Source organism: Diabrotica virgifera, chromosome 5, assembly GCF_917563875.1.
Source record: "Diabrotica virgifera virgifera chromosome 5, PGI_DIABVI_V3a".
In the NCBI taxonomy this organism is placed as follows: domain Eukaryota; kingdom Metazoa; phylum Arthropoda; class Insecta; order Coleoptera; family Chrysomelidae; genus Diabrotica; species Diabrotica virgifera.
In genome coordinates, this window is record NC_065447.1 from 197665807 (window position 1) to 197691825 (window position 26019).

The following is a 26019-nucleotide window of genomic DNA, read 5'->3' on the forward strand; positions in this document are numbered from 1 at the left end:
ACAGTTTCAGATACTCAAATCTGAGTAAATCTGATTAAAAAACATACGAATTTATTAAAATTCAAGAATACTATATTAACTCAAAAAATGTTTCTAAATTGACATTTCCTTTTATTGAAAAAATAGTAGATAAAAGTCATTTTCAAAACTGCAAACATCTCTAAATATTTCTTTATTAAAATAGACAATAGATATTATTGTTTTAAAATAAGAGCCGATTTAAATTTAACCAGCAATACCCAAATATCTCAAACTATGTAAAATATTTTCACCAATACCAGACTATTTGTAGGTATTTTATAAAAAAATACTCACCTTTGTAAAAAACAACCGTGTAAATGGAAATAATTTGAAGAACGTTCGAGAAACAAAACAGGTTGAATCACAAATACCAAAGTAACTCAAAATAATTTAAAATTAATAATACAATTAATCACAAATACAAAAATAAGCCAAAATAATCCAGTCTTTGTGCGTGTGGATATATCTTCTCCTACAGCCGGCGTTGTCGTAACTAGTTATGCGTTACTATTGTTGGCGGCGGTATACTGGGAACAACTCAGAAAGACTAACTTACAGCGTCATATACATGTTATTGATGGAGATTTGTACACAGGTGTCTTTTTCACTCGTGTAGTTTTCGACGCAGATTTCGATAATCGCAATAACTCCATTTTGGAATATTTTGAGTTGTGCTACTCTTCATCTAGATGTGCGATATGTAAGTTTCATCGGTTCAAAGTGGTCATTTTTGAAAAAGCTGTAGTTAAAATGGCTTGAACGAGTAACTAATCACGAGTTTAGGCAAATTTTGAACAGGCATAGCATAACCAATTTTTGTCTAACAAGAAAACAAAAAATCAAAAATATTCATAATAACAAAACGAACATTTTATTACTCTTGGAGATTTTTGGTATTACTAATAATTTTTAAGTTAATTCCATAAAAAATTCCATTTTTTTCAAAATTAAATTTTTTTTTATTTTAAACCCAATTTTTTTCAAAAATAAGCACTTTGAACCAATGAAACTTATAGATATTATCAACAATACATAAGTAAAGTAGCTTGTGAAGCGGTAACGATTAATTTTATTTGGGAAGCTAACTAGGGGGTGATTTTTTTAGCAAAAAATAAAAAAGACCAGCAATATTTTGAGCGTAACTCACTTACTTTTAACGTCAGAAGTTTTTTTAAAAAACAAAAGTAAACCTTTTTTTAAACACTTTAAAAAGTTGTAATGAGTTTTCCCCGAAAAGAGCTCCGTTTTTGGGTTATTTCAAATTGAAATATTCGATTTGGAATTTAACGAAGAAGAACCTAATTTTCATTAGCTACAACTCTGCTTATACTGGGTCTACAGACCTCATGCATACACCATTTTTTCAGTTTTTTATAAGCTATATTTTTGCTAATATTTTTTTCGCTAATATACTTATTTTTTGAGTTATCTGCGAAAAACCGTCCAAAAACACTTTTTTTTTCTTTAAAAGTGAACATATTCACTCGCAAATAACTCGGAAAAGTATTAATCTAGTGAAAAAACTCTATAGAGCAAAAGCTACTTAGAATTAGTTATTTTATACAATTTCGGACCTTTTTTGAACTTATATTTTTTCAATTTGGATCCCACGTGTTGGGAAATTAAAGTATGCACTTTTAACGCATCTATGTTATGTTTAAAGGGTTTTTACCCGGATATTTTTCTTTGGTGGCTCAGCTATCATCCAGTTTATCTAACACTGATGATGATTTTTTATAAAAATCGAAAACGTTTTGTTGTGATGTAGCCCTTTAAAAGGATTTAAATAAAATTACCTTTTACAAAGAATTTTTCCAATTTTTGTGATTGATGGTATACAGCCAACTAGGTACAGGAAAAACATTTTCTTTTCCTTGTGGATTTTATATTTTTTCATCCCCGAGAAAATATTTTTCACCCCGTATTTCCCGATTTTTGTAAAATGGAGGGGATGTATAATTGTAAACTTTTTCTTATATAGGGTGTCCCAAAAGTAGCGGAACGGTCGAATATTTTGCGAACTAAACATCGGATCAAAAAACTGAAAAATACGTGTTCAATCATTTTCAAAAATCTATCCAATGACACCAAACACCAATCCCCACTACACCCCCTGGAGGTGGGGTGGGGGGGTAACATTAAAATCTCAAATAGAAACCCCCAGTTTTTCTTGCAAATTTGGATTCGTTACGTAAAAGTAGGCAACTTTTATTCAAGACATTTTTTCGAACTGTGGATAGATGGCGCTATAATTGGGAAAAACGATTTATCCTGATACCATATGTAAAAATTATAGAAACGGTCTAATATCTCACGAAATACACTTTCAAATGAGAAACCAAAACACAGATTTTTAATCTTTTTCGAAAACCTATCGAATAACACCAAACATGACCCTCCAACCCACCCCCTGGAGGTGGGGTGAGGGGTAACTTTAAAATCTTAAATAGACCCCATTTATTATTGCAGATTCGGATTCGCCATAAAAAATTAAGCTACATTTATTCGAAATTTTTTTTAAATTGCTAATAGATGGCGCTAATAAATCGTATTTTTTAAATTAAAGCGCTATCTATTAACAATTCTAAAAAATGTTTCGAATAAATGTTGCTTAATTTTTCGTGAAGGATCCGAATCTTTAATAAAAAGTGGGGGTTGCTATTTAAGATTTTAAAGTTACCCCCCACCCCACCCCCAGGCGGTAGGTTGGAGGGTCACGTTTGGTGTTATTCGAAAGGTTTTCGAAAAAGATTAAAAATTTTTTTTTTAGTTACTCATTTGGAAGTATATTTCGTGAGATATTAGACCGTTTCTATAATTTACCTATGGTATCAAGATAAATCGTTTTTCGCAATTGTAGCGCCATCTATCCACAGTTCGAAAAAATGTCTTGAATAAAAGTTGCTTACTTTTACGTAACGAATTAAAATCTGTAAGAAAACCTGGGGGTTTCCATTTAAGATTTTAAAGTTACCCCCACCCCACCTCCAGGGGGTGTAGTGGGGGTTGGTGTTTGGTGTCATTGGATAGATTTTTGAAAATGATTGAACACGTATTTTTCAGTTTTTCGATCCGATGTTTAGTTCGCGAAATATTCGACCGTTCCACTACTTTTGGGACACCTTGTATAATAATAGACAATTTCAACTACCTATTCCCAAATTTTCATCCTTCCTTTATTTTTTTGGAGGTTTTCGTAAAATTTTGTGTTCCCTGATCGGGCTGTATAGTGCGACAGTATCATTGTGGGGCCAAAGCTTTTATGGAGAAAGGACAATGCATTCATGCCTTCTAGTTCGTTTCCGTTTTTACTGGTATATTTTCTTTTAGTTAATTTATAATCAAAATATGTAGTTTTTCTTTGTCACTAAACTTATTTAAAATAAAAAAAAACATTCTTCTTTCATAAAAATGAAATGTCTCGTCTAAATTGCGATAGAGAGATCATAAGTTTTGCTTCCTTTTTTTTGTTGTGCTTCTAAGGTGCTGTATCTCTCATGAAACGCTATACTTTTTGGTCTAAGAGCTAGCAACGTTTTCGAGAAATCATTTCAAGACGGCTGATTCTTTCATATATTTCATATATTTCATATGCTTCCTCGAACACCGTACCGGCCGCATATTTACAGATGCTAGCGTGTGTAGACACCAGGGTGTTGAAATCAGTTAGGGTTTGGAAAAACAGTACATTTACAGATGTTAGCGTGTGTTGACACCAGGGTGTTGAAATCAGTTAGGGTTTGGAAAAACAGTACATTTACAAATACTAACAGATTTGGACACCAGAGTGTTGAAACCAGCTAGCTTTTTTAGTGGTTATACATGCATAGATGCTAACGTCTATTGACATTGATTTTATACAGTATGGTGCAAATGTCTGAAATAAATTCATTATTTCGGAAGCCAGCGACTTTAAGAAAAAATCCTGAAACAGGTCGATTTTTAATTTTAAATTATGACTTTTTGGCAAATATATCAAACTGTGACGTCATCCATCTGGGAGTGATGGGAGACATTATTTTCTTAGATAAGAATAGGGGTCGCGTGCTAGCCCATTTGAAAGGATATTCAGTTTTTTATTCAGTAATATAAATATTAACATAATTATTTATATAGGGTGTCCAAGAAAAAATTTTTTGAATTAAATTAATTGACACAAAAAGAAGAATGTAATTTATTTAATTCAAAATACACTCTACTGTCAGAAAACAGAAAAAAGTTTTTTGTTAAATAAACATTGCTTTTCGCTTAATTTTAATGTTCATGCTGCAACCCATCTGTCTCTTGGCAGTTTGAACATTTTAATTTAATCGAAAAGCAATGTTTATTTATGAAATAAACATTTTTTATCTTTTCTGGCAGTAATAAAATGTATTTTGAATTAAATAAATTACATATTATATTATTCTTCTTTTTGTGTAAATTGTGTAAATGGATGACCTCACTAGCATGGTATATATGTCAAAAAGTCATAATTTAAAATTAAAAATGGACCTGTTTTAGGGGTTTTCCTTAAAGTCGGTGGCTTCCGAAATAATGAATTTATCCAGACATTTGCACTGTACTGTATAAAATCAATGTCGATAGCCGTTAGCATCTATGCATGTATAACCACTAAAAAAGCTAGCTGGTTTCAACACTCAGGTGTCCAAATCTGTTAGTATTTGTAAATGTACTGTTTTTCCAAACCCTAACTGATTTCAACACCCTGGTGTCAACACACGCTAGCATCTGTAAATGTAATGTTTTTCCAAACCCTAACCGATTTCAACACCCTGGTGTCTACACACGCTAGCATCTGTAAATGTACTGTTTTTCCAAACCCTAACTGATTTCAACACCCTGGTGTCTATACACGCTAGCATCTGTAAATATGCGTACCGGCCATCTGGCTGCTGATACAGGTTGCGTTCATTACTGCGCAGCACACCTGTACAGGTAAACACAAAATCAGGGTGATTGATTAGTGTGAAAAAGCTTAGTAGAGTCGCTATAGTAATAGGTAGCAACAAAAGTTAATAACAAAAATTGTAGCTAACTTTGCGCTTCACATTACAAAATTAGTTAGAATGTTACAGGGTGTTCGATAACATAGTGGCAGACCAAACTTTTGTTTTTTAAATGGAACACCCCATATTTTATTTTATAGTCGAAATCTTCTTAACTTCCCCATCAGAAAAATATAAACGTTTGTTATGTTATACAGGGTATTTATAAAGTTATAACCAATGTTCCATGAAAATCGTAATAAGTTCAGCTCCCTGTATAAATAAAAATAAGCACAACAGCAATGGTTTATTGGTGCCATATTTTTTTGTTGATTGTCAAAATTGATAAAAATGGTTGATATTGCTAATTTTCTTTATATCGAATACATGGTGAGTCAAAACGCAAGTACATTATTTTCACAGTAATTTTAAATAGAACACCCTAATTAATAACTTGCTCTGAAAAATGAAAATATCTCCAAAACTGACAAATTTATTCATAGGGAATATTATACAAAAATTAAAGTACGGTAATGATATTTTTCGATAGTAATATAAAATACAGGGTTTCCATTTAAAATTTCTGAGAAAAGAATGTACTTGCGTTTGACTCACCCTGTAATAGATATAAGGAAATTAGCAATATCAACAATTCTTAAAAATTTTCACAATCAACATAAAAATATGGCACCAATAAACCATCGCTGTTGTGCTTTTTTTATTTATACAGGGAGCTGAACTTGTTACGATTTTCATAAAAAATTGGTTATAACTTTGTAAAAGCCCTATATAACATAACAAACCTTTATATTTTTGTGATGGGGAAGTTAAGAGGATTTCGAATATAAAATAAAATATAGGATGTTCCATTTAAAAAAACATAAGTTTGGTCTGCCACTATGTTATCGAACACCCTGTAACAATCTAACTAATTTCGTAATGTGAAGCTGAAAGTTGGCCACAATTTTTATTATTAACTTTTATTGCTATCTATTACTATAGCGGATCTACTGAGCTTTATCACACTCATCATCACTGTATATTGAATTTAAATTATTTTAGGACGAAAAATTTTTTTGTCATTACTTTTTAAACCACAGAAATGTCTGGCAATTACAGTTCATATTTTTAATAATGTTCAAAAAGTAATGACAAAAAAATTTTTCGTCTTACAATAATTTTAAATTCGATATGTTTACCTGTACAAGTGTGCTGCGCAGTAATGAACGCAACCTGTATCAGTTACCCGATGGTCGGTACGGTGTTCGAGGAAGCATAGGGAACAATATATGAAAGAATCAGTCGTCTTAAAATGATTGTTTTTCCGACTTTGCTAGCTCTTGGTCCATTTACTCTGTTAGTTCATGACTTTCTTTACACATTTATTCATTTATGCAATCTTTATCATTATAGGTCTTCTTTCAACGACCGACACCACCACCATCCAGCCCCAAGGAGACCACAACTCTACGCTCCGGATCATCTCTGCCGCAGCAATTCCAGTCTAGAACTCCTCGAGCACAACGGCCGACCGTCGAATTCCAATTCTCCTCTATTGAAGAGGGAATATGGAAGCCACGGATCGATAGATGTCATCGATAGGCCGCAAGGGATAATAACTGTCAATAATGAGTTTTTCAAGATGCTGCAGGACTACAGACCTGCAGGTAAATTATTAAATATTACGTTGCTACTTAGATCCAAACAATAAGTTGTGGTGGATCTTTTAAACACTATGGTACAAACTTTAAAACATTGGTATCAACCAATGTCATTTATGAAAAAATAATTGCTTCAGCTTTAATTTGATTAACTAAATTGCTAAATACAAATACTATTAGGCAGGATCTATAGTTTTTATATTTACGGAAAACTTTCTAGTAATTGGTTATTAACTTTTTCTGGCATCTTTAAACAGGTTGATTTCCGAAAAATTTTTTCATACCAATCGTTGTTGCCAACATTTTTTTTTGATAAACGAAACTCATACACAGTACGTTATATGTGAGATCGGCATCCTAGCAAGAAGCCAGAGCACATCTCTGGGTTTGCTCGACAGTCAACCTGTTAATTTGATACGGTCAAAAGCTATTACTCTTCTTCTTATTCTTTATCTTCTTATTCCTCAGCTTTTTCTCTTTTAAGGGTCGCTGTCCCATACTGTTGGTCGTCACTAATTTATGTCTTCTTCACCTAATCCTTTCTCTCTCAAGTCGCCTGCCACACAATTCCTCCATCTTCTCCCTGTTATCCTTTACCTCTCTTTCCATCAACTTCTAACAGTCCCCAATCAAGTTCCTGATCATGTTCCTTCTAGTCTTAACCTATAAGTACCGTAACATTTTCATTTAAGCTATGTCCATCTTCTTTTCCTGAATATTCTTTATCGGCCATACTTCACTGCCGTATACCAAAACAGGCCTCATCGCACTTTTGTATACCATTCTTTTCAGCCCTTCCCCAATTTTTCGGTCTCAGAATACTCCGTTCATTTACTTCCAGATAAATCAACCAGCCTGTATCCTGTTGGCAATTTCTTGATCTTGTCTCCCATTTTCCATTATGTAGGAGCCAAGGTGTTTAAATTCTCCTACTCGTCATAGTTTTTCTCCAAGCAATTCGATGTTCCCAAACATTCCTATTCCTTTCAATACTCCATTTTTGGCCTGCTTACCTTAAATGCTCTTTCTTCAGTAGCTCTGCTCCATCCCTACAACTTCTCCTCCAACATTTCTTTGTTCTCCTCTACTAACACGATCTCGTCAGCAAATAGCATTGACGAAGGAGCCATCTCCATAATAATATTAAACAGTTAGCGAATGAGTGAAGAGCCTTGATGCAAACCAACCCTGGCTGGAAAATTTTCGACCAATCCAACAATACCAACATGTTTGGCCCAATTCTATTTTAGATACAAAATAGCCCCAACAGCTTCTTGCCCCCGTCTTGTTCCTAATCACTTGATTTTGAACCCAATCCTTTTGATTTATTCCTAGCACTGATCTTTCCATCTTTCTCTGCAGTATATGTATTTTTTGTAGGTATATTCTTTTTTGTCATAGTGACTGTTTCAGCACCATAGATCAGAACGGGGAGTACACATTGATTGGAAACTTACCTTTTCAGCATTATGGGAGTATGGGAGTAGTAGGGGTGATGGGCGTCCGATACATCGGAGACAGTAGGCGTATAGAGTAGCATTCTCTACAGATATAGTACTGCACTATCTCGTACAGAGAGTGGAGTCATCATTCAATCTTTGCTTGTCCACTGCTGGACATATATCTGCCTCATAATTTTCCATCTATTTCGATCTTCTGCCTCTTGCATCCAATTCCTATGACAACGTTTTAGATCATCAGTCCAACGTGTTGATGGATGATTCGGTAGGCATCATCTCTTGGTCTCCATTCCAGTATCCGCTTTGTCCATCTATTATCTGTCATTCGAGCCACGTGACATGCCCCGTTCCATTTTAGTGCTGCTACTCTGTCTACTGCATTAGTCACTCCTGTTCTTTGTCGTAGCTGGCGGTTTGGGATCTTGTCTCGTAGTGAAACGCCCAACATAGCACGCTCCATCGCCCTTTGAGACACACGGATCTTTTGCACTATTCTTCTTATCATGGTCAACGTTTACGCATTGTAAGGGTAAGGACAGAACAAGTGGGTCGCGGTGGTGGCGGAGGTCGCGGTCGATGTCGATATCCATGTAAACCAAACACATTGTAGTGAATGGAAGAGAACAGAGCAGGTAAGTCGCGGTGGAGGTTTAGCGCGATGCCATCCAGGAGGTTTACATCGATGCTTTTGAAAATAAAATGAGTTTGTTTTACATGGATGTCTACTGCACGGCCTACACGGATGCTTTCCTCTGATTGGTCCGTTCGAAGCTAAGTTGTCATTACCTGCGCTATCTGAGTTGATACTTTTCATATAATCCCTTTTTATAATTGATGGATTCGACCGTTACTTGATGGAAGTTCATTTTATCTCACAATAAAACACTGAAAAACGTTTGTTTTTCTATACTTCCACAAAATTTATTACAACTATGTTATTACTACAGCTGTTTCGGCAAAGTGCCTTTCTCAAGTGATATATTTTACAATGTGTTTGCCTTTTTAAGTCTTTAACTGAAGAGGTTGAGGAGTGGGGAGCTGTTTGTCTCGAGTTGGTCATTCAGAATTATATGTGTATTTTTCAATTTATTAATTTCCATTGATTCTAAAAGTGATAGCTTAAGGCCTTTATTTTGAATATGTAGAATTTGAAACTCTTCATTGAAAGAATGATTATGATCTAGAAGGTGAAGTGCGTATGTAGAAGTGTCTGTTTTTCTATTGTTGAAAGCCCTTTTGTGTTCTGCTATCCGTTTGTCCAAAGTTCTGCCAGTTTGACCGATGTAAGTTTTCGGACAGTCACCACAAGTTAGTTTGTACACACCACTCTGTAGTTGATTTCTCTTTCTGCTTTTATTGTTTTTAATATGTTTGCTTAAGTTGTTGTTAGTTCTGAAAGCTGGTGTTATTCCTTTCTTTTTTATGTATCTGGCTATTTTTGTTGTTATTTTGCCAGTATATGTGAGAGAGCATAAGGTACTGGGTTCTTTCTGTGGTGGTGGATACACTAATTTCAAGGCTTTCTTATGGAGTTTTTGGTTTAAAATGTTGTTAACTGTTTGTTCGTTATAGCCATTGTTTACTGCTATTTGTCTAATGATATTTAGTTCTGTCTCGAAGTTATTTTTTGTCATAGGAATTTCTGTCAGTCTATGTATCATGCTATGGTAGGCTGCTAATTTGTGTTGTGTAGGATGGGATGATGAATTGTGTATAGTTGTGTCAGTATGGGTAGGTTTATGATATACGGAGAACTCATGTTTGTTGTGTAGTCTGGTAATCGTTACATCTAGAAAGTTTATGGAATTATTCTGTTCTGTTTCTATTGTGAACTCAATATTACTATGAAGTGAATTAATGTATGATAGAAATTGGTCAAGTTGTCTGTTAGTTCCTGTAAAGCAGACTAGTATGTCATCCACGTATCTCCACCAATATAAGAACTGTTTAAATAAGGGGTGTTTAGAAATTGTTGTTTCAAGTTGGTTCATAAATATATCTGATAGTAATGGGCTTAGAGGGTTACCCATAATAAGTCCTGCACTGTTGTTTGTGTAAATTTGATTATTGAATTCAAAATAGTCTTGATTTATGCAATGATCGGGTTTGTACTATTATGTTCTAAAAGGTTTTTAACTAAAACAAAAGTTTCTGTAGGAGGAACACTAGGAAAAAGATTTTTTACGTCAAATGAAATTAGTCTGGAGTTGTTGGGCAATTGAAAATGTTGTATTTTATTAACTAGTTCCAGTGTATTTTTTACGGTGAATTTAGGTGAAAATTCCACACCTGTAATTTTGAACCAATCAAAATACGTTATTTTGACAGATCACCATGGCAACGGAGGTATTTTATCGGAAATTTTTTGCTCGTGGGGTACCCAACAGCGAATTATAGTGGAAATTTTTTGACGTTTACAATAACAGAACATTTTTGACAGACTGGTTTTTATTTGTTTACATAATTTAGTTTTGATTAATTTTCTATCACTTGTAGTTACTCAAAACTTATGTAAAATTGAAGAATATACTATTTTCTATCTTGAAATGGTATTCCCATGCAACTACAATGAGTAGAAATTACGAATTTGAAAGCCTAAATAATTGCTGACAAAGCTATGGCGCGCTATTAATCTGTTCATGCAGCTTTGGATTTTCAAATGCAAATTTGGTGTGGAATTTTCTTACCGAATACCACGCGAAGTCAAATTAATATCCGGAAATTTTTTGACCTCTAGTGGTATTACTAGTGAAAATTTAGTGTATTCTGTAATAATATCTGACAGTTTTTTTGAAAGTTTATATGACGGAGTTGTATAAAAAGAAACTACAGGTCTTATTGGGTGGTCAGTTTTGTGTAGTTTAATAAAAGAGTATAATTTAGGGGGTTGTGGGTTCATAATATTAAGGTATTTCTGTTCTGTTGGATTTAGTATTGATTTTGAATTTTCAATGGCTAGTTTAATTTGTTTTCGGTATTTTTCTGTGGGGTCTTTGTTTAGTGTTATACTATTTTGGTTATTTAAAAATTCTATTGTTTTGTTATTATAGTCACTTTTATCGATAGCAATAGTAGTGTTACCTTTGTCTGCTTTTGTAAATATTATGTCATGTTTTATTGATTTATTTTTAATTGAAACGGCTATTTGGTTTTCTTTGTAACAGGAATTATTAGTTTCACTACCTACATCGGTAATAGATTTTGCAATGATGCTTTTTTCTATGTTATTGGCAGTTCTATTTAACGCTACTTCACATTCTACACCTAAATATTCTAAATTTTTTTGATTATTATGTTGAGGCAAGTTATGTTTGAATCCTTTCTCTAAAAGTTCTATCTCACTATTATTGAATTTGGTATCTGTTAAGTTTATAAATCTATTGAAAAAAGTATGATTTGAAATTTTTTTTTGTATAATGAATATTGAGTTTTTTACTATTGCAAATTAGATTATTTAGTTTTTTTCTTCTTCTTCTTCTTAGCCTTCTATCGTCCACGTTTGGACATAGGCCTCTCCCAACTCCTTCCATCGGTCTCTATCCTGAGCAACATATTTCCAATTCGTTCCGGTAGTTTAGTTTTTTACATTGTGTATTATATTTTTTGTCTATTATATTATCTACTTCTGTTCTTACGTTAGAGTCTAGGATGTCAAATTCTATATTATCTAATCTATAATGTAATTCTGAATGACATACCTTAAGATAAACAACTATAATATCTCGTTTCCTGTACTGGGTGCTTCTATCCCGTTTCATAACAATAAAATAACAACAAAAATAGCCAGATACATAAAAAAGAAAGGAATAACACCAGCTTTCAGAACTAACAACAACTTAAGCAAACATATTAAAAACAATAAAAGCCGAAAGAGAAAGCAACTACAGAGTGGTGTGTACAAACTAACTTGTGGTGACTGTCCGAAAACTTACATCGGTCAAACTGGCAGAACTTTGGACAAACGGATAGCAGAACACAAAAGGGCTTTCAACAATAGAAAAACAGACACTTCTACATACGCACTTCACCTTCTAGATCATAATCATTCTTTCAATGAAGAGTTTCAAATTCTACATATTCAAAATAAAGGCCTTAAGCTATCACTTTTAGAATCAATGGAAATTAATAAATTGAAAAATACAGATATAATTCTGAATGACCAACTCGAGACAAACAGCTCCCCACTCCTCAACCTCTTCAGTTAAAGACTTAAAAAGGCAAACACATTGTAAAATATATCACTTGAGAAAGGCACTTTGCCGAAACAGCTGTAGTAATAACATAGTTGTAATCAATTTTGTGGAAGTATAGAAAAACAAACGTTTTTCAGTGTTTTATTGTGAGATAATCCCTTTTTTGTATTCAGTTTATTTTTGAATTTCTAAAGTAATTAAATACAGTAAATTTTTGAAATATGAAGGAGGATCTGATTATTTACAGCTGACATTTCATCACTATCACCACTTGACTGACACATCGCAAAAGCACAGTCTTTTTGTCATTCAAATTTCATTAAACTACTTCACTTGATAGTGGTTCTAGCTCGACTGACAGCGCAGGTGACCTCCTTGCTATGTGCTGTCGACATCGACCGCGACTTAACTAGTAGCATCCACCGCGACCTAGACCTCCACCTCGACCCACTTGTTCTGTTCTTACCCTTTTAGTCAACACTGGCAAAACACACTGATTTAAAGGTTTTTCATTTAAGACATATTGCTATGTGAGATGATTTGAAAATATGGTTCAGCTTGTCGAAGGCTGCCCAAGTCAGTCTTATACGACGGAGAAGCTCCATCATCAACAGTTTGGTCATCTTTTCCTATGTGAATCTCATGACCTAGGTATTTATAGGCTATTACCTGGTCTATAAGAGAGTGGAGTACATTCTGAAAAACCAAGGGGTGGTGCTAAGTGCATTTCGCGATATATGCGGGAAGGGAATTCGACATCACCTCGTGGGAAGAAATTACAAGGACTATTCGTCTAAAAGGAATAGACAAAACAAGCTGCAGATGGATAGACTGCATGTTGGGGAGTCGTGTGATATATTGCAACGTTACTGAGGAATACTGTGTCAATACAGTTAGCCAGAGGTTGTTCTCAGGTGGAGTCTTATCTCCCTTCTTGTGGAATTTGATGGTATAACCAAACGGCCAAGGGGAATCTTAGAAGCCTAAGGTAAACTCTAGGCTGGTGTGGGAACGCTGACACGAATTCAGCAGATTAGCAGTACATAATAGTAGGGTTCTTGGTCACCGGGAAATGCACAGTAACGAAAGAGCTGAGAACTCCTAAGGCAGAACCAACTGCATTTTTGCATTTCTAATGGTCTAAGAGCTAGCAACGTTTTCGAGAAACTATTTTAAGACTGCTGATTCTTTCATATATGGTTCCCTATGCTTCCTCGAACACCGTACCGGCCATCTGGCTGCTGATACAAGTTGCGTTCATTACTGCGCAGCACACCTGTTGTACAGGTAAATACAAAATCAGGGTGATTGATTAGTGTGATAAAGCTTAGTAGATCCGCCATAGTAATAGATAGCAATAAAAGTTAATAACAAAACTTGTAGCCAACTTTGAGCTTTACATTACAAAATTAGTTAGAATGTTACAGGGTGTTCGATATCATAGTGGCAGACCAAACTTATGTTTTTTTTTAAATGGAACACCCTATATTTTATTTTATATTCGAAATCCTGTTAACTTCTCCATCACATAAATATAAAGGTTTGTTATGTTGTACAGGGTATTTACAAAGTTATAACCAATGTTCTACGAAAATCGTAATAAGTTCAGCTCCCTGTATAAATAAAAAATAAGCACAACAGCATTGGTTTATTGGTGCCATATTTTGTTGTTGATTGTCAAAATTTATAAAAATGGTTGATATTGCTAATTTTCTTTATATCGAATACAGGATGAGTCAAAACGCAAGTACATTATTTTATCAGTAATTGTAAATAGAACACCTTAATTAATAACTTGCTCTGAAAAATGAGAATATCTCGAAAACTAATAAATTTAGGCATATGGAATATTATACAAAAATTAAAGTACGGTAATGATACTTTTCGATGGTGATATAAAATACAGGGTGTTCCATTTAAAATTTCTGAGAAAAGAATGTACTTGCGTTTTGACTCACCCTGTGTTCGATACAAGGAAAATTAGCAATATCAACCATTTTTATAAATTTTGACAATCAACAAAAAATATAGCACCAATAAACCATTGCTGTTTTGCTTTTTTTTATTTATACAGGGAGCTGAACTTGTTACGTTTTTCATAAATAATTGGTTATAACTTTGTAAAAGCACTATATAACATAACAATCCTTTATATTTTTGTGATGGGAAAGTTCAGAGAATTTCGAATATAAAATAAAATAAAAAAACATAAGTTTGGTTTGCCACTATGTTATCGAACACCCTGTAACATTCTAACTAATTTCGTAATGTAAAGCTGAAAGAGAAGTTATCAACTTTTATTGCTATCTATGACTATAGCGGATCTACTGAGCTTTATCACAATCATCAATCACCCTGTATATTGAATTTAAATTATTTTAGGACGAAACATTTTTTTGTCATTACTTTTTAAACCACAAAAATGTCTGGCAATTATAGTTCATATTTCTGATGTTTAAAAAATAATAAATAATTTTTCGTCTTACAATAATTTTTAATTCGATATGTTTACCTGTACAAATGTGCTGCACATTAATGAACGCAAACTGTATCAGCAGCCAGATGGCCGGTACGGTGTTCGAGGAAGTATAGGGAATAATATATTGTAGCAAAACAATGAGTCACCAGCCGCAAGGCGTAAGCCGAGAAAAGTCTAGATCGAAGCACGCTATACGTGGAACCGATGCGCGGTTGTTGGAAGGTCACACGATAGTCGGAGAGCTGGCTTAGCCCGGAATGATCGAGAATAACGACTAGGATATATAAGGCATAATTTTTGTGAATAGAGTTAGTCTTAAGCCAAAGTTTGTAAAGTAAACTTGTATAAATAAATAATAAAGTCGTATATAAATTACGAACCGCTAGTTTTATTGTAATTAGAAGTAATTACACTAATCACGCTACAGTTGGTGTCGGTGTTCGGTAAAGTTAGTGCGATATAAATAAGTGAATTACAGAGAGACTTTAAAAGACTTTTGAACTTTATTCGTCGGGAATAACCGGAGTGCGTTAATTGTTCGGTATTCGGAAAGACTTTAAAAGACTTTTGGACTCTATTCGTCGGGAATAGTTAAAGTGCGTTGATTGTTCGGTATTCGGAAAGACTTTTAAAATACTTTTGGAAAGTACGTGTGTGCCGACCAAAGATGTTGCTACAAGAACTTACAGTAAAACAGCTCCGTGAACAGCTAGAGGAACGGGACGTGGACAGCAGTGGGCTCAAGATAGTCCTACAATCACGACTCGAGGAAGTCCTCAAGAAGAATGGAGATGACCCAAAGACGTTCCACTTCCAATCAGCAGAACAAGCGATCTTATCGAAATTTGAAAGTGTTTCTCAAAAGATCGATGAAACGTCTAAGATAAGTCTAAGTCTTTCTCAAACGATCGATGATATTTCTAAGATAAATAATGAGAAATTCGAAACCATTTCTCAAAAGATCGATGAAACTTCTATAAAGAACAACGAGAAACTTGAAGAAGTTAGTAGAAAAAGCGACGAGAAATTTGAAAGTGTTTCTCAAGTAATTAAAGACGTTTGTAGACAGAATGACGGGAAATTTGAAGAAGTTTCTAGAACATTCGATAAGATGCAGAAAAGTGTAGAGACCGTAGAAGAAAAGATCAAACAACTAGAGAGCATGATAACCGATACAAAAGTACAACCATCAGTTAATGCAGCAGCGTTAGATCCGGTAGTGAAAGATGAACTACCGAGAGACGAAACGTCGCATCATATGAGATTTAAATTACCACCATTCGATGGGAAGTCCTCTTGGTCCATATACCTTAGACAATTCGAAGCTATTGCGACCGCCAACCATTGGACCGAACAAGAAAAGGCTGTTTCCTTGACTGCTGCTTTGCGAGGTGATGCTGCAGATATATTAAGATCAATTCCTAAGGGTCAAGAAAAATGTTACCAGACCTTGTTCACTCGTCTAGAAAAACGCTATGGAGATGCCCATCTACAACAAGTATACAAAGCACAACTGAGAAGTAGAAGTCAACGAGCAAGTGAGAATCTGCAAGAATTTGAAGCAGATGTGGCTCGGTGGTGCGGTTGGCTTATCCAGAGGTGCCAGACAGCGTTTTAGAAGAAATTGCGGTAGATACCTTCGTCAATGGGCTGAAAGATAGTGAACTACAGAAAGCTTTACGACTAGCAAGACCGAAAGTTTTAGATGAAGCACTTGCTATTGCCTTGGAACACGAAGCAGCTAGCCAAGCTTCACGAAACAATCGAGTAATAACCGTGGAAAAAGGCGATAAGAGAATAGATGAACGTTTGGTGGAAATGGTACGGAGGGTGATTCGTGACACGATCCCGAAGAGACGCGTGAAGAGGGCTGGAAGAGTTGGTTCAAATACAGATGCTTCCTCAATACGGCCATGCGGTGAAAGTTGTAATCACCGGCTTAAAGTAGAGGAGCAGCTTTGCCCTGTGAGACGAACCACCGTCGTTAATGAGCAATGGCAGCCCGAACAGTTACAAGACGCCCAAGAAGATGACCCATGTATAAAAAGAGTATTGGATTGGATGCGGCAAGGTGAGAGACCTAGTTGGCAGAACATTAGTGCATGTAGTCCAGAAGTCAAGGCCTACTGGAGCCAATGGAATTGCCTGGTACTAAAAGATAATCTTCTGTACAGAACCTTTGAGAACGATGATGGTACAGAATCAAAGCTTCAGTTGATTGTACCTAAAAGTAAAGTGTCAGAAGTATTGCGTCAGTTGCATGACGGTACATCAGGTGGACACTTTGGTGTTACGAAGACTCTGCAAAAGGTTCGAGAACGGTTCTATTGGGTGAATTGTAAAGATGATGTAAGAAGATGGTGCCGGAAATGTGAACTGTGTGCATCCGGTAATGGTCCAGTTGGTAAAAAGAGAGCACCCATGAGACAGTACAATGTTGGAAGTCCTATGGAAAGAGTAGCAATCGACATTGCAGGTCCATTTCCAGAAACCGATGCTGGAAATAAATACATTCTGGTAGCCATGGACTATTTTACGAAATGGACCGAGGCCTATGCATTACCGAATCAAGAAGCTGCTACCGTTGCAGAGGTACTTGTTAAAGAATTCTTCAGCCGATTTGGTGTTCCCTTGGAGATCCACTCCGACCAAGGGCGAAACTTTGAGTCAGCTCTTTTCCAAAACGTTTGTAAATTGATTGGTGCCAATAAGACCAGAACAACACCCCTGCATCCTCAATCAGATGGAATGGTCGAGAGGATGAACCGAACGATGGGTAAACACTTGTCCAAAGTTGTATCTGAACATCAGCGAGATTGGGATCAACACATTCATTTATTCCTGATGGCCTACCGCTCGGCCGTGAATGAAACTACAGGTCAAACACCAACCTGCCTGATGTTGGGTCGTGAAGTTCGTTTGCCCTGCGACCTAGAGTTTGGCTGCAGACCTTCCGAGGAATATGTTGCAGGCGAAGAATACGTAGACCGCCTGAAGTTACGAATGAACAACATTCATGAACTTGCCCGACAACACATCCAGATAGCCAGTGACAGAATGAAAGATCAATATGATTCTCGCTGCAAGAATGAAAGCTTCGAAGTAGGTGATCTTGTCTGGCTTTATAATCCACAACGTCGTCGAGGCCTGTGTCCTAAACTGCAAAGACAATGGGAAGGTCCGTATGAAGTTAAGAAGAAAATAAATGACGTAATATACAGAATTAAGAAGTTGCCAAACGGTAAACCAAAAGTTATTCACATAAATCGTCTTGCACCATATGCTGGCTCAAATGAAACAGAAGAAGCACGAGTCCTCCAACAGGAGATGAAAGATGTCGCACAGCCAAGTTTTAATCAATTTATGTCAAATTACGCAGCGAGAAAGAGTGCTAGATTCGGCGTGACCACAGAAGTTCAGCAAGATCTGTTTGGTGTTCCAGAAAACGTCTCTCTGGCCCACTGTGTTGCCCAAGACCTCGAGATGACTAAAGGAATATCGTCCGTATTCAATAGAAAGTTCGGCCGCCTGGACGAGTTAAGAAATCAGCAGCCTAAAATTGGAAGAGTACTGCGATTGGAAGATGGTCCTCGATCTTTGCTGTATATGGTGACCAGAAAGTCTTATACGGACACGCCAAGCTACGAGAACATATGGCGTGCTCTAACTAATTTGAAGAAAATCGTGTGTAATTATGACATCAAAAATTTGGCTTTACCAAAAATAGGCCATGCAGTAGAAAATCTGGATTGGAAGATTGTGAGAAGCATGCTTGAAGTGGTCTTCAGAGAAACTGGCGTACGAATTACTGTGTGTTGCATGAACCCGAAGATGTCGGATCCTTCAAAGACAGTAGACTGTTATTTCTTCTTGAAGGGTGTATGCAAAGCTGGAGAGTCGTGTAGATTCCGCCATCCTGGGCCTTCATCTAGAGTTGCTGATCGGGACGCTCAGATCTTAAGAGGGGAGCAATGTAGCAAAACAATGAGTCACCAGCCGCAAGGCGTAAGCCGAGAAAAGTCTAGATCGAAGCACGCTATACGTGGAACCGATGCGCGGTTGTTGGAAGGTCACACGATAGTCGGAGAGCTGGCTTAGCCCGGAATGATCGAGAATAACGACTAGGATATATAAGGCATAATTTTTGTGAATAGAGTTAGTCTTAAGCCAAAGTTTGTAAAGTAAACTTGTATAAATAAATAATAAAGTCGTATATAAATTACGAACCGCTAGTTTTATTGTAATTAGAAGTAATTACACTAATCACGCTACAATATTAAAGAACCAGTTGTCTTAAAATAATTTTTTTTCGACGTTGCTCTCTTGGTCCGTAATTGCTTGTTATAATTATGCCATTATAATGTTAGTCTCTGTCTGTTTTTGCAGTTCTTCTTGCAATAATGTATCATCGCCAAACAATCTCGTTATGTATTCTTTCCACAATTTAAGTTGCCATCTTCGAATATTCCATAAGGCACCTATTTATGATGTTTGTTAATTCTTTTATTTGTTTATACATATTAAAATTAAAACTGCCATATTTTGTACCAGATACTATTCGCCTCCTTTTTACCTTTTCGTTTACTTTACCTTATTTCCAAAATAAAATGCATGATATCAATGGCAAACATTTTGAAAACAAGATCTATAAATCGGATAAAATTGATAGCGCATCTAGGCTAAAAATAAACTAAAATAACATCTTATGCAGATACCTGTTTCTTTAAATGTCGTATTTACTATTTACTTATGTCGATCTGGTCTGAAATCTTATGGTTAGTGAATAATACTAGATAAGAACGTCACTTTTTGTTGCCTTCCATATTATTGCGGTTGTATCTTCCACAACTAATCTTTGCTACAATAACGTCAATATTCAGACATTGTGCGTTTGAATGAATCGTTTTTCTCTTATTATTAAAATTGTACTCTCAGTTACTGACAGTGAGTGAATAATAAGTGCTTCTAGTTTTACCACAGTGATGAGTTATTAATACATATTTCAAATGTTGGTAAATATTTATTGGAATTATATTTAACCAATTTAAGTAAAATTATATTTGTTAGCAAAATACGAAAGCACTCAAAAGTGAACGTTCAATAAACAATCTACCACTCTACCAGCTTTATGAGGAGAAAACTGTCCAGTAAAAGACTTCTATCTAATTTTCTTGCAATATTTTGTATCAAATCTAGTTATTTGTCATTTGTTAAAACTCATTGTTAACCTTTGTTTACCAAGTAATGCCGCTACTAACCTGTTGGACTTTTCTTTAATAAAAAAAATAATACACTCGGGTGCAAAAAAATTTGAATCATTTCCCAAGGGTTGCTAGTTTTAATATTTTGGTCTTGTTCTTCTTCTTCTTTTTATGTAGACATGACTCTGTCTGTTTTTTTTCAATGTGCCTCCAGTAAGTTGTCATTTCATCGCTTTCGTGGTCTTCTCACTGATCGTCTTCCTATTGGGGAACCGTCTCTCGCCGTCCTTACTACTCTATTTGTTGTCATTCGGCTTATGTGGTCGTTCCATTCTACTCTTGTTTTTTATCCAGTTATTAATGTTTTCCACCTTGCATATCCGTCGTATATCTGCACTTCTAGCTCTATAGTGTCTTCATAGTCTCTTAACCATCGATTTTTTGAAGGGTTTTCATCTCTGCTGTTTCTAGAATTCTTTTTGTCCACTCTGTATCAGGTCGTGTTTCTGCCGCTTATGGTCATTATTGGTCTGATGACTGTTTTATAAATTCTGCCTTTCATTTCTTTTCCGATATTTTATTTCTCCCTATTGTTTCATTCAGGCAACCTGCGGCTCTGTCTGCTTTATTCACTTGATCTTCCACTTCTCTTTCGAGCTTTCCACAGCTAAGTAGTATGATGCCTAGATATTTAAACTTCATGACTTGTTATCTGACTCTCGAGCTCTAATTTACATCTTATTAGATCTGCTGTTATAACCATCCATTTCAATTCAGTACGTTGGGTTGGGTGGAACTATGGTGGAACTGATTTTATGTTCCTCGGCTCTCTTCTTAATGTACACTCTCGGCGGCCCATCTCCTGGAATCCATAGTGGGACTGCGTTGGTATCGATGCGCGTTCGGTACCCTGCTCCTGCTGGCGAGCTGCTGAATGCCGGGCGAGAGGCACATCATTACATATTGCATCGTCTGCATAGCAGATTATTTTAAGTTGTTTTTTCTCCCATTTGGTATCCTTTTTTAGTTCTTACTTATTTATTATTGCATCCATGATCAGGTTGAACAATAGAGGACTCAGTGAATCCCCCTGTCTTATCCAATTCCCAGCTTCAATTGGGCCAGTTAGTTCTTCTTCTTCTTTTACTTTTATTGTGTTGTTCTGGTAGATATTTTTGATCGTTTGAATTATTATTCCTAGAGGTACCTCTCTTGCGTTTAGAAGTAACTATCTACAGTGGAGTCGGCGGGTGTGTGGGATAGTGTATGAAGGTATATCAACTAGCATTCCAGGTGAAACATGGAGTTAGCAGATTAACACTCGTAACCGACGAATTTCATATCGAGATCGAAGTAAACTTCTTAAACAAGTTTAATATCCAAATTAGTTTGGTGGAAGTATAATATGCTATTTTATAATTCATAAATTTCAATAGGTTCTCTGTCGAATAGATAAGTCTCAATGTGGAATTTTTACCGAGATTTGAACAAAATTCTATATAACAAATTTACAAAAATATTGAGTGACATTGTCGGAAAACATTTATATAGTTTTTTTTCAGATTATCACCATTTATTTATAGCCATATTTGTTAAACTATCGTATTTCAGTAACATTTAATTCCAACAATAATTATGACACCTGTATTTGATATTTCTGTAAACCGCCTCCATGATTTGTGTCTGATTACATCAGTTCCAAACACGACATTTTGTATGAATGAATGGGTAAAGCATTTACTTCCACAATATTTAAAAATAAACATAACCGTACAAAAGCTTCATTGAGAGTATTTTTTGACAGTTACTCATTATTTATCGCCAATGAATGAGTCAGAAAAATAAAAAATTTACAATTTTTTTCTAAGTATTTGAATGGTGGCGTTGTTTTATTTGTTAATAGCTAGTTATAGAAGAGGTAATAAACAACAAATAATTAAAAATTTCATACTACTTGGTATTAATTCAAACAATAATTTCTTAGGTAAGTTATTACCATGAAATTTTAATTTATCTTCTATTTAACAAATTTCAGTAAACTTCTAGTAAATTCTTATCTTATATCTAGTACATTCTTAAACTTCTAAATGAATCTACAAAATTTTCTATAGTTCGTTTCACACTTTTTGGCCGATTTTTTTATTATTTCATCCATGATCAGGTTGAACTGTCTTATCCCATTGCCAGCTTCAGTTGGGTCAGTTAGTTCTTCATATACTTTTATTGTGTTGTTCTGGTAGATATTTTCGATCGTTTTAATTATTCCTATAGGCATCTCCCTTGCGTACAATAAATGTATAACGTCCTTTAATTTGACCCTATCAAATTCCTTGTTAAGGTACTCGAAACATAAGTCAACCGGTTTGTTGTATTCTAATGATTTCTCTTGAACCTGCCTCATTATAAATATAGCATTGGTGCATAATCTTCCCGACCTAAAACCTTGTTGTTCTTCTGCTGATGTTATAATGTTATTCAGTTTGTTTGATCACTTTGGTCGTTTTACTTTTTTTACGTTTTACAATTTTAGTGTTGTGTTTAATAAATTAATTCCACTGTAATTCTCCGGGTCCGATCTTTCTCCCTTTTTGAAGAGAGGTATTAGGATGCTTGATTTACATTCTTGTGGTATTCTGTTTTGTTCTATTATTTTTTAGATTAGTTTTAACAGTTGTTTGGTCAGATCTTGGCCTCCGTACTTTAGGAGTTTATTCGATATTCTGTCCTCTCGTGGTGATTTTCTATTTTTTAATTCCCTTAATGCTTCCTTTACTTATTGGTGGTTCATTATTGGTTTATTATCGTCACCTTTAGATATACAAATCGAGATCGAAAATAGTCTACCAAGTTTCGTTCTAAATGTGTTTCGTTTTTATTAGTTCGTTAATCTCCTTCCTATTTCCTCAGATCATTTTCCATATATTATTTTGTGTTCCGTAGAAGCCGTATTCCATCTGTTCCTTTTTTATATTTATTAAGTTGGGTATTGGCGTACTTAACAAACCTTCAAAATTTGAGACCGATCCATTAATTAGTTTAAGGGTTATTCTATTTGTTTATCCCAGAGACCTTTATTTTGCAATAAGATAAGACAGAAAATAATGAAGATAGGGCAATTCTGAGTATGCCAAATGAAAGTAGAAGAGCGATAATATCAAAATGTATTAAAAAAAGATAAAAAATTAATATAGTCAAAAATCCTAATGCCAAATTTTTGAAATTTTGTAATTTATAAACAAAAATGATGTCCGTAGAAACAAACTTTTTATATATTCGAAAAGATAGTATTTTAACACGAATTTTCAAATAAAAAAATTTAGCCTGGGTTCATTTGGGACAAAGTTAGTCATATGTTTTTTTTAATTCACAGCTTATTTGTTTATAATAATTAAGGAATCTCATTAATGCCATTTAAAAGAATGGGATTTGTATTTTTTCTTAAAAAATTTGCACAAAGATTGTAGCTTCACAGCACCCTCTACGATTTTTCAAAAATGTAGTTCAAACAATTACTAGGGAGAACCTACAAAAATACACATAGTTAAAATACCGAAAGAGCAATTTCAAACGAATATATTTTTCTGTATCTCCGGATCAACTCAATGGATTTTGATCTTTCTTTTTTTAATTTGTATGTAATTTCTACGTACATTACAAATATGCAATTTGTTTTTAAATTTATTAATTAATAAACAGTCTAATTTGTTTAAACAATTCTTGAAAAAATATTTTTTTACAAATATCTATTTTTTTAATCATAGTATCATTAATGATCATAGAAAAAGTTAAAGTACACTTTAATAAATAAATGATTTTTATTAGATAATTATTTATTGAAGATAATTTATTTATTAAAGTATACCTTAACTTTTTCTATGATTAATAACGATAGTACGATTAAAATAATCGATTTTTGGGAAAAAATTATTTTTTCAAAAATTGTTTAAACAAATTAGACTGTTTATTAAATAATAAATGTCTAGACAAATTGCATATTTGTAATGTACAGAAAAAATACATACGAATTAAAAAAAGAACGATCAAAATATATCCAGTAGATCCCGAGATATAGAAAATGATAGTATGTACATATGTAGTTTTAAGTTGCCTTTTTTAGTTTTTGAACTCGTGCATTTGTCGGCTCCCAGCTCCCTCTTCACTTACCACGACTGATCACAAATTGAACTACATTTTTAAAGTTATTCTAAATGTTTATAAATTACAAAATTTCACAAATTTGACATTAGGATTTTTGACTATATTAGATAATTTTTTTATCTTTTTTTCTACTTTCAATTGGCATACGCAGAATTGCCCTATCTTCATTATTTTCTGTCTTATGTTATTGCAAAATAAAGGTCTCTGGAATAAACGATTAGAATAACTCTTAAACTAATTAATAGATCGGTCTCAAATTTTGAGGGTTTGTTAAGTACGCCAATACGCAACTTTGGATGAAACACTAAAGTTCTAAGGTAGTTTTAGTAAAAGTTATTAACAAATAACGATTTTCACTTATTTTGCTGTTTGCGTAGCAACAAATTAACTTTTTAACTTTCAAAAATCGGCATTTTGAAAGTTTTTTAATGTTCTAAAAAATTTAATTTTGTAATTTTATGTCAACTATTTAGCTTTTGAATGTGATTTTTGCACTAAATTGTTAATAATTAAAAAACGGCCACGAACTCTAGGCAGGAAACAGGTAGATTTTCTTCCTACATAGGTCTACAATAACTAAAAAAGTATTCAGCTACCTGAATCTTTGAGTGTCCCGAACATGGTCTATTTCTAGCTTATTACCCTGGAGTACTTCGACTCCTCAGAGCGTCTTGCGGTGTGTTCTGATAATGTTGACTGTTATTGTACACTACATATTTTATTTCCTAAAGTATTATTCTTTTCAGGTCTAGTAAGTACCGACCAGCGATCCCCTGGACCTTCGGAGTACCTCAGAGGAAAAGTTGACGGCAATGCTGACGACCAATCAGCGCAAAGTCCCAAACATAAAAACAAAGTGAAAAAACACTTTTGGGCCAACGGTAGTGCCCCATCCACCAATTCGAAGATCTCAAAACAGACTATGGATGACAGTGTAGTGTGTAGTAGTACTTCGGTGTGTATATCCGCCGAGAGTGAAGAAATCGCGAGGAGACGTGCGTTTGCGCATCACGATTGTCAATCGTTGACGACGAATTTGAACTACGCCGTTAGGCTGAGGAAGAATCTGTTGGCGAAGAGACGAAATACAGGTAAATTTGTTTGTTGGTGTAGTTTCTGTCAATTGACGGCATTTTTCCCAGTCACCTAATGACCTAGTGATGAAAATTGATTTAATATGCCTTGTATCCTCATCGCCATCTAATGGCTTAGTGACGAAAATTGAGTTAATGTGCCTTGTATCTTCATCGCCACTCAGACTGTGGACTGCTATTCGTAGGATCCTATCAGTTTCAGAATTAGTTTCCTATTATTATAGTCTGTCTAATCTATCCAATACAATCAATTCACTTCAGCGTCAGTATTTCTAGATAGATTTAAAGAGGTGGCCTTTTGGCCACTACCACTGCGATCTTTTCAGACCTATTGTGGTCCTCTAGTCCTAGATTACATTTTCTAGCCTGACCCTTTTTAAAAGGTCGAATAGCTTCGAGACTGAATCTTTCATGTAGCGCTTTGTCGGTGAATTTTCTTCTCCTAATGCAAAAGCCGCACATTTGACAAACTGTCACGCTGACATAAAATTTGTTCTGCTGTTTCTTCTTCCAGATGACAGAATCTGCACAGGTTATCATCTGACAATCCCATCAGCTTCAAGTGCCTATTTAGCTTACAGTAACCTGATAGCAGACCTACTATGGCTTTGACTGTTTTCCTGTTTTTGCGTATTAGGTCTGCCGTAAATTTTGTCGAATGTTCTGTAATGAACTGTTTCGCCTGTCTTTGTCCTGGTGAATTACTCCACCATTCCAAAGCTACCCACGTTCTTGTAACCGTTTTTGTTACTGCCTTTGCAACG

At 34.8% G+C, this 26019-nt stretch overlaps 1 protein-coding gene across 7 annotated transcripts in view; it reads left to right on the forward strand.

The window, feature by feature from the left end:
• Positions 1 to 26019, forward strand: part of LOC114324811 (signal-induced proliferation-associated 1-like protein 1) — a 449432-nt gene that overhangs the window by 269583 nt on the left and 153830 nt on the right. For all 7 annotated transcript variants that reach the window (XM_028272736.2, XM_050651737.1, XM_050651738.1 and 4 more), the window contains exons 3-4: positions 6423 to 6676; positions 24908 to 25252. In XM_028272736.2, the coding sequence (XP_028128537.2) occupies positions 6423 to 6676; positions 24908 to 25252 (599 nt within the window). The remainder of the gene's footprint in view (positions 1 to 6422; positions 6677 to 24907; positions 25253 to 26019) is intronic.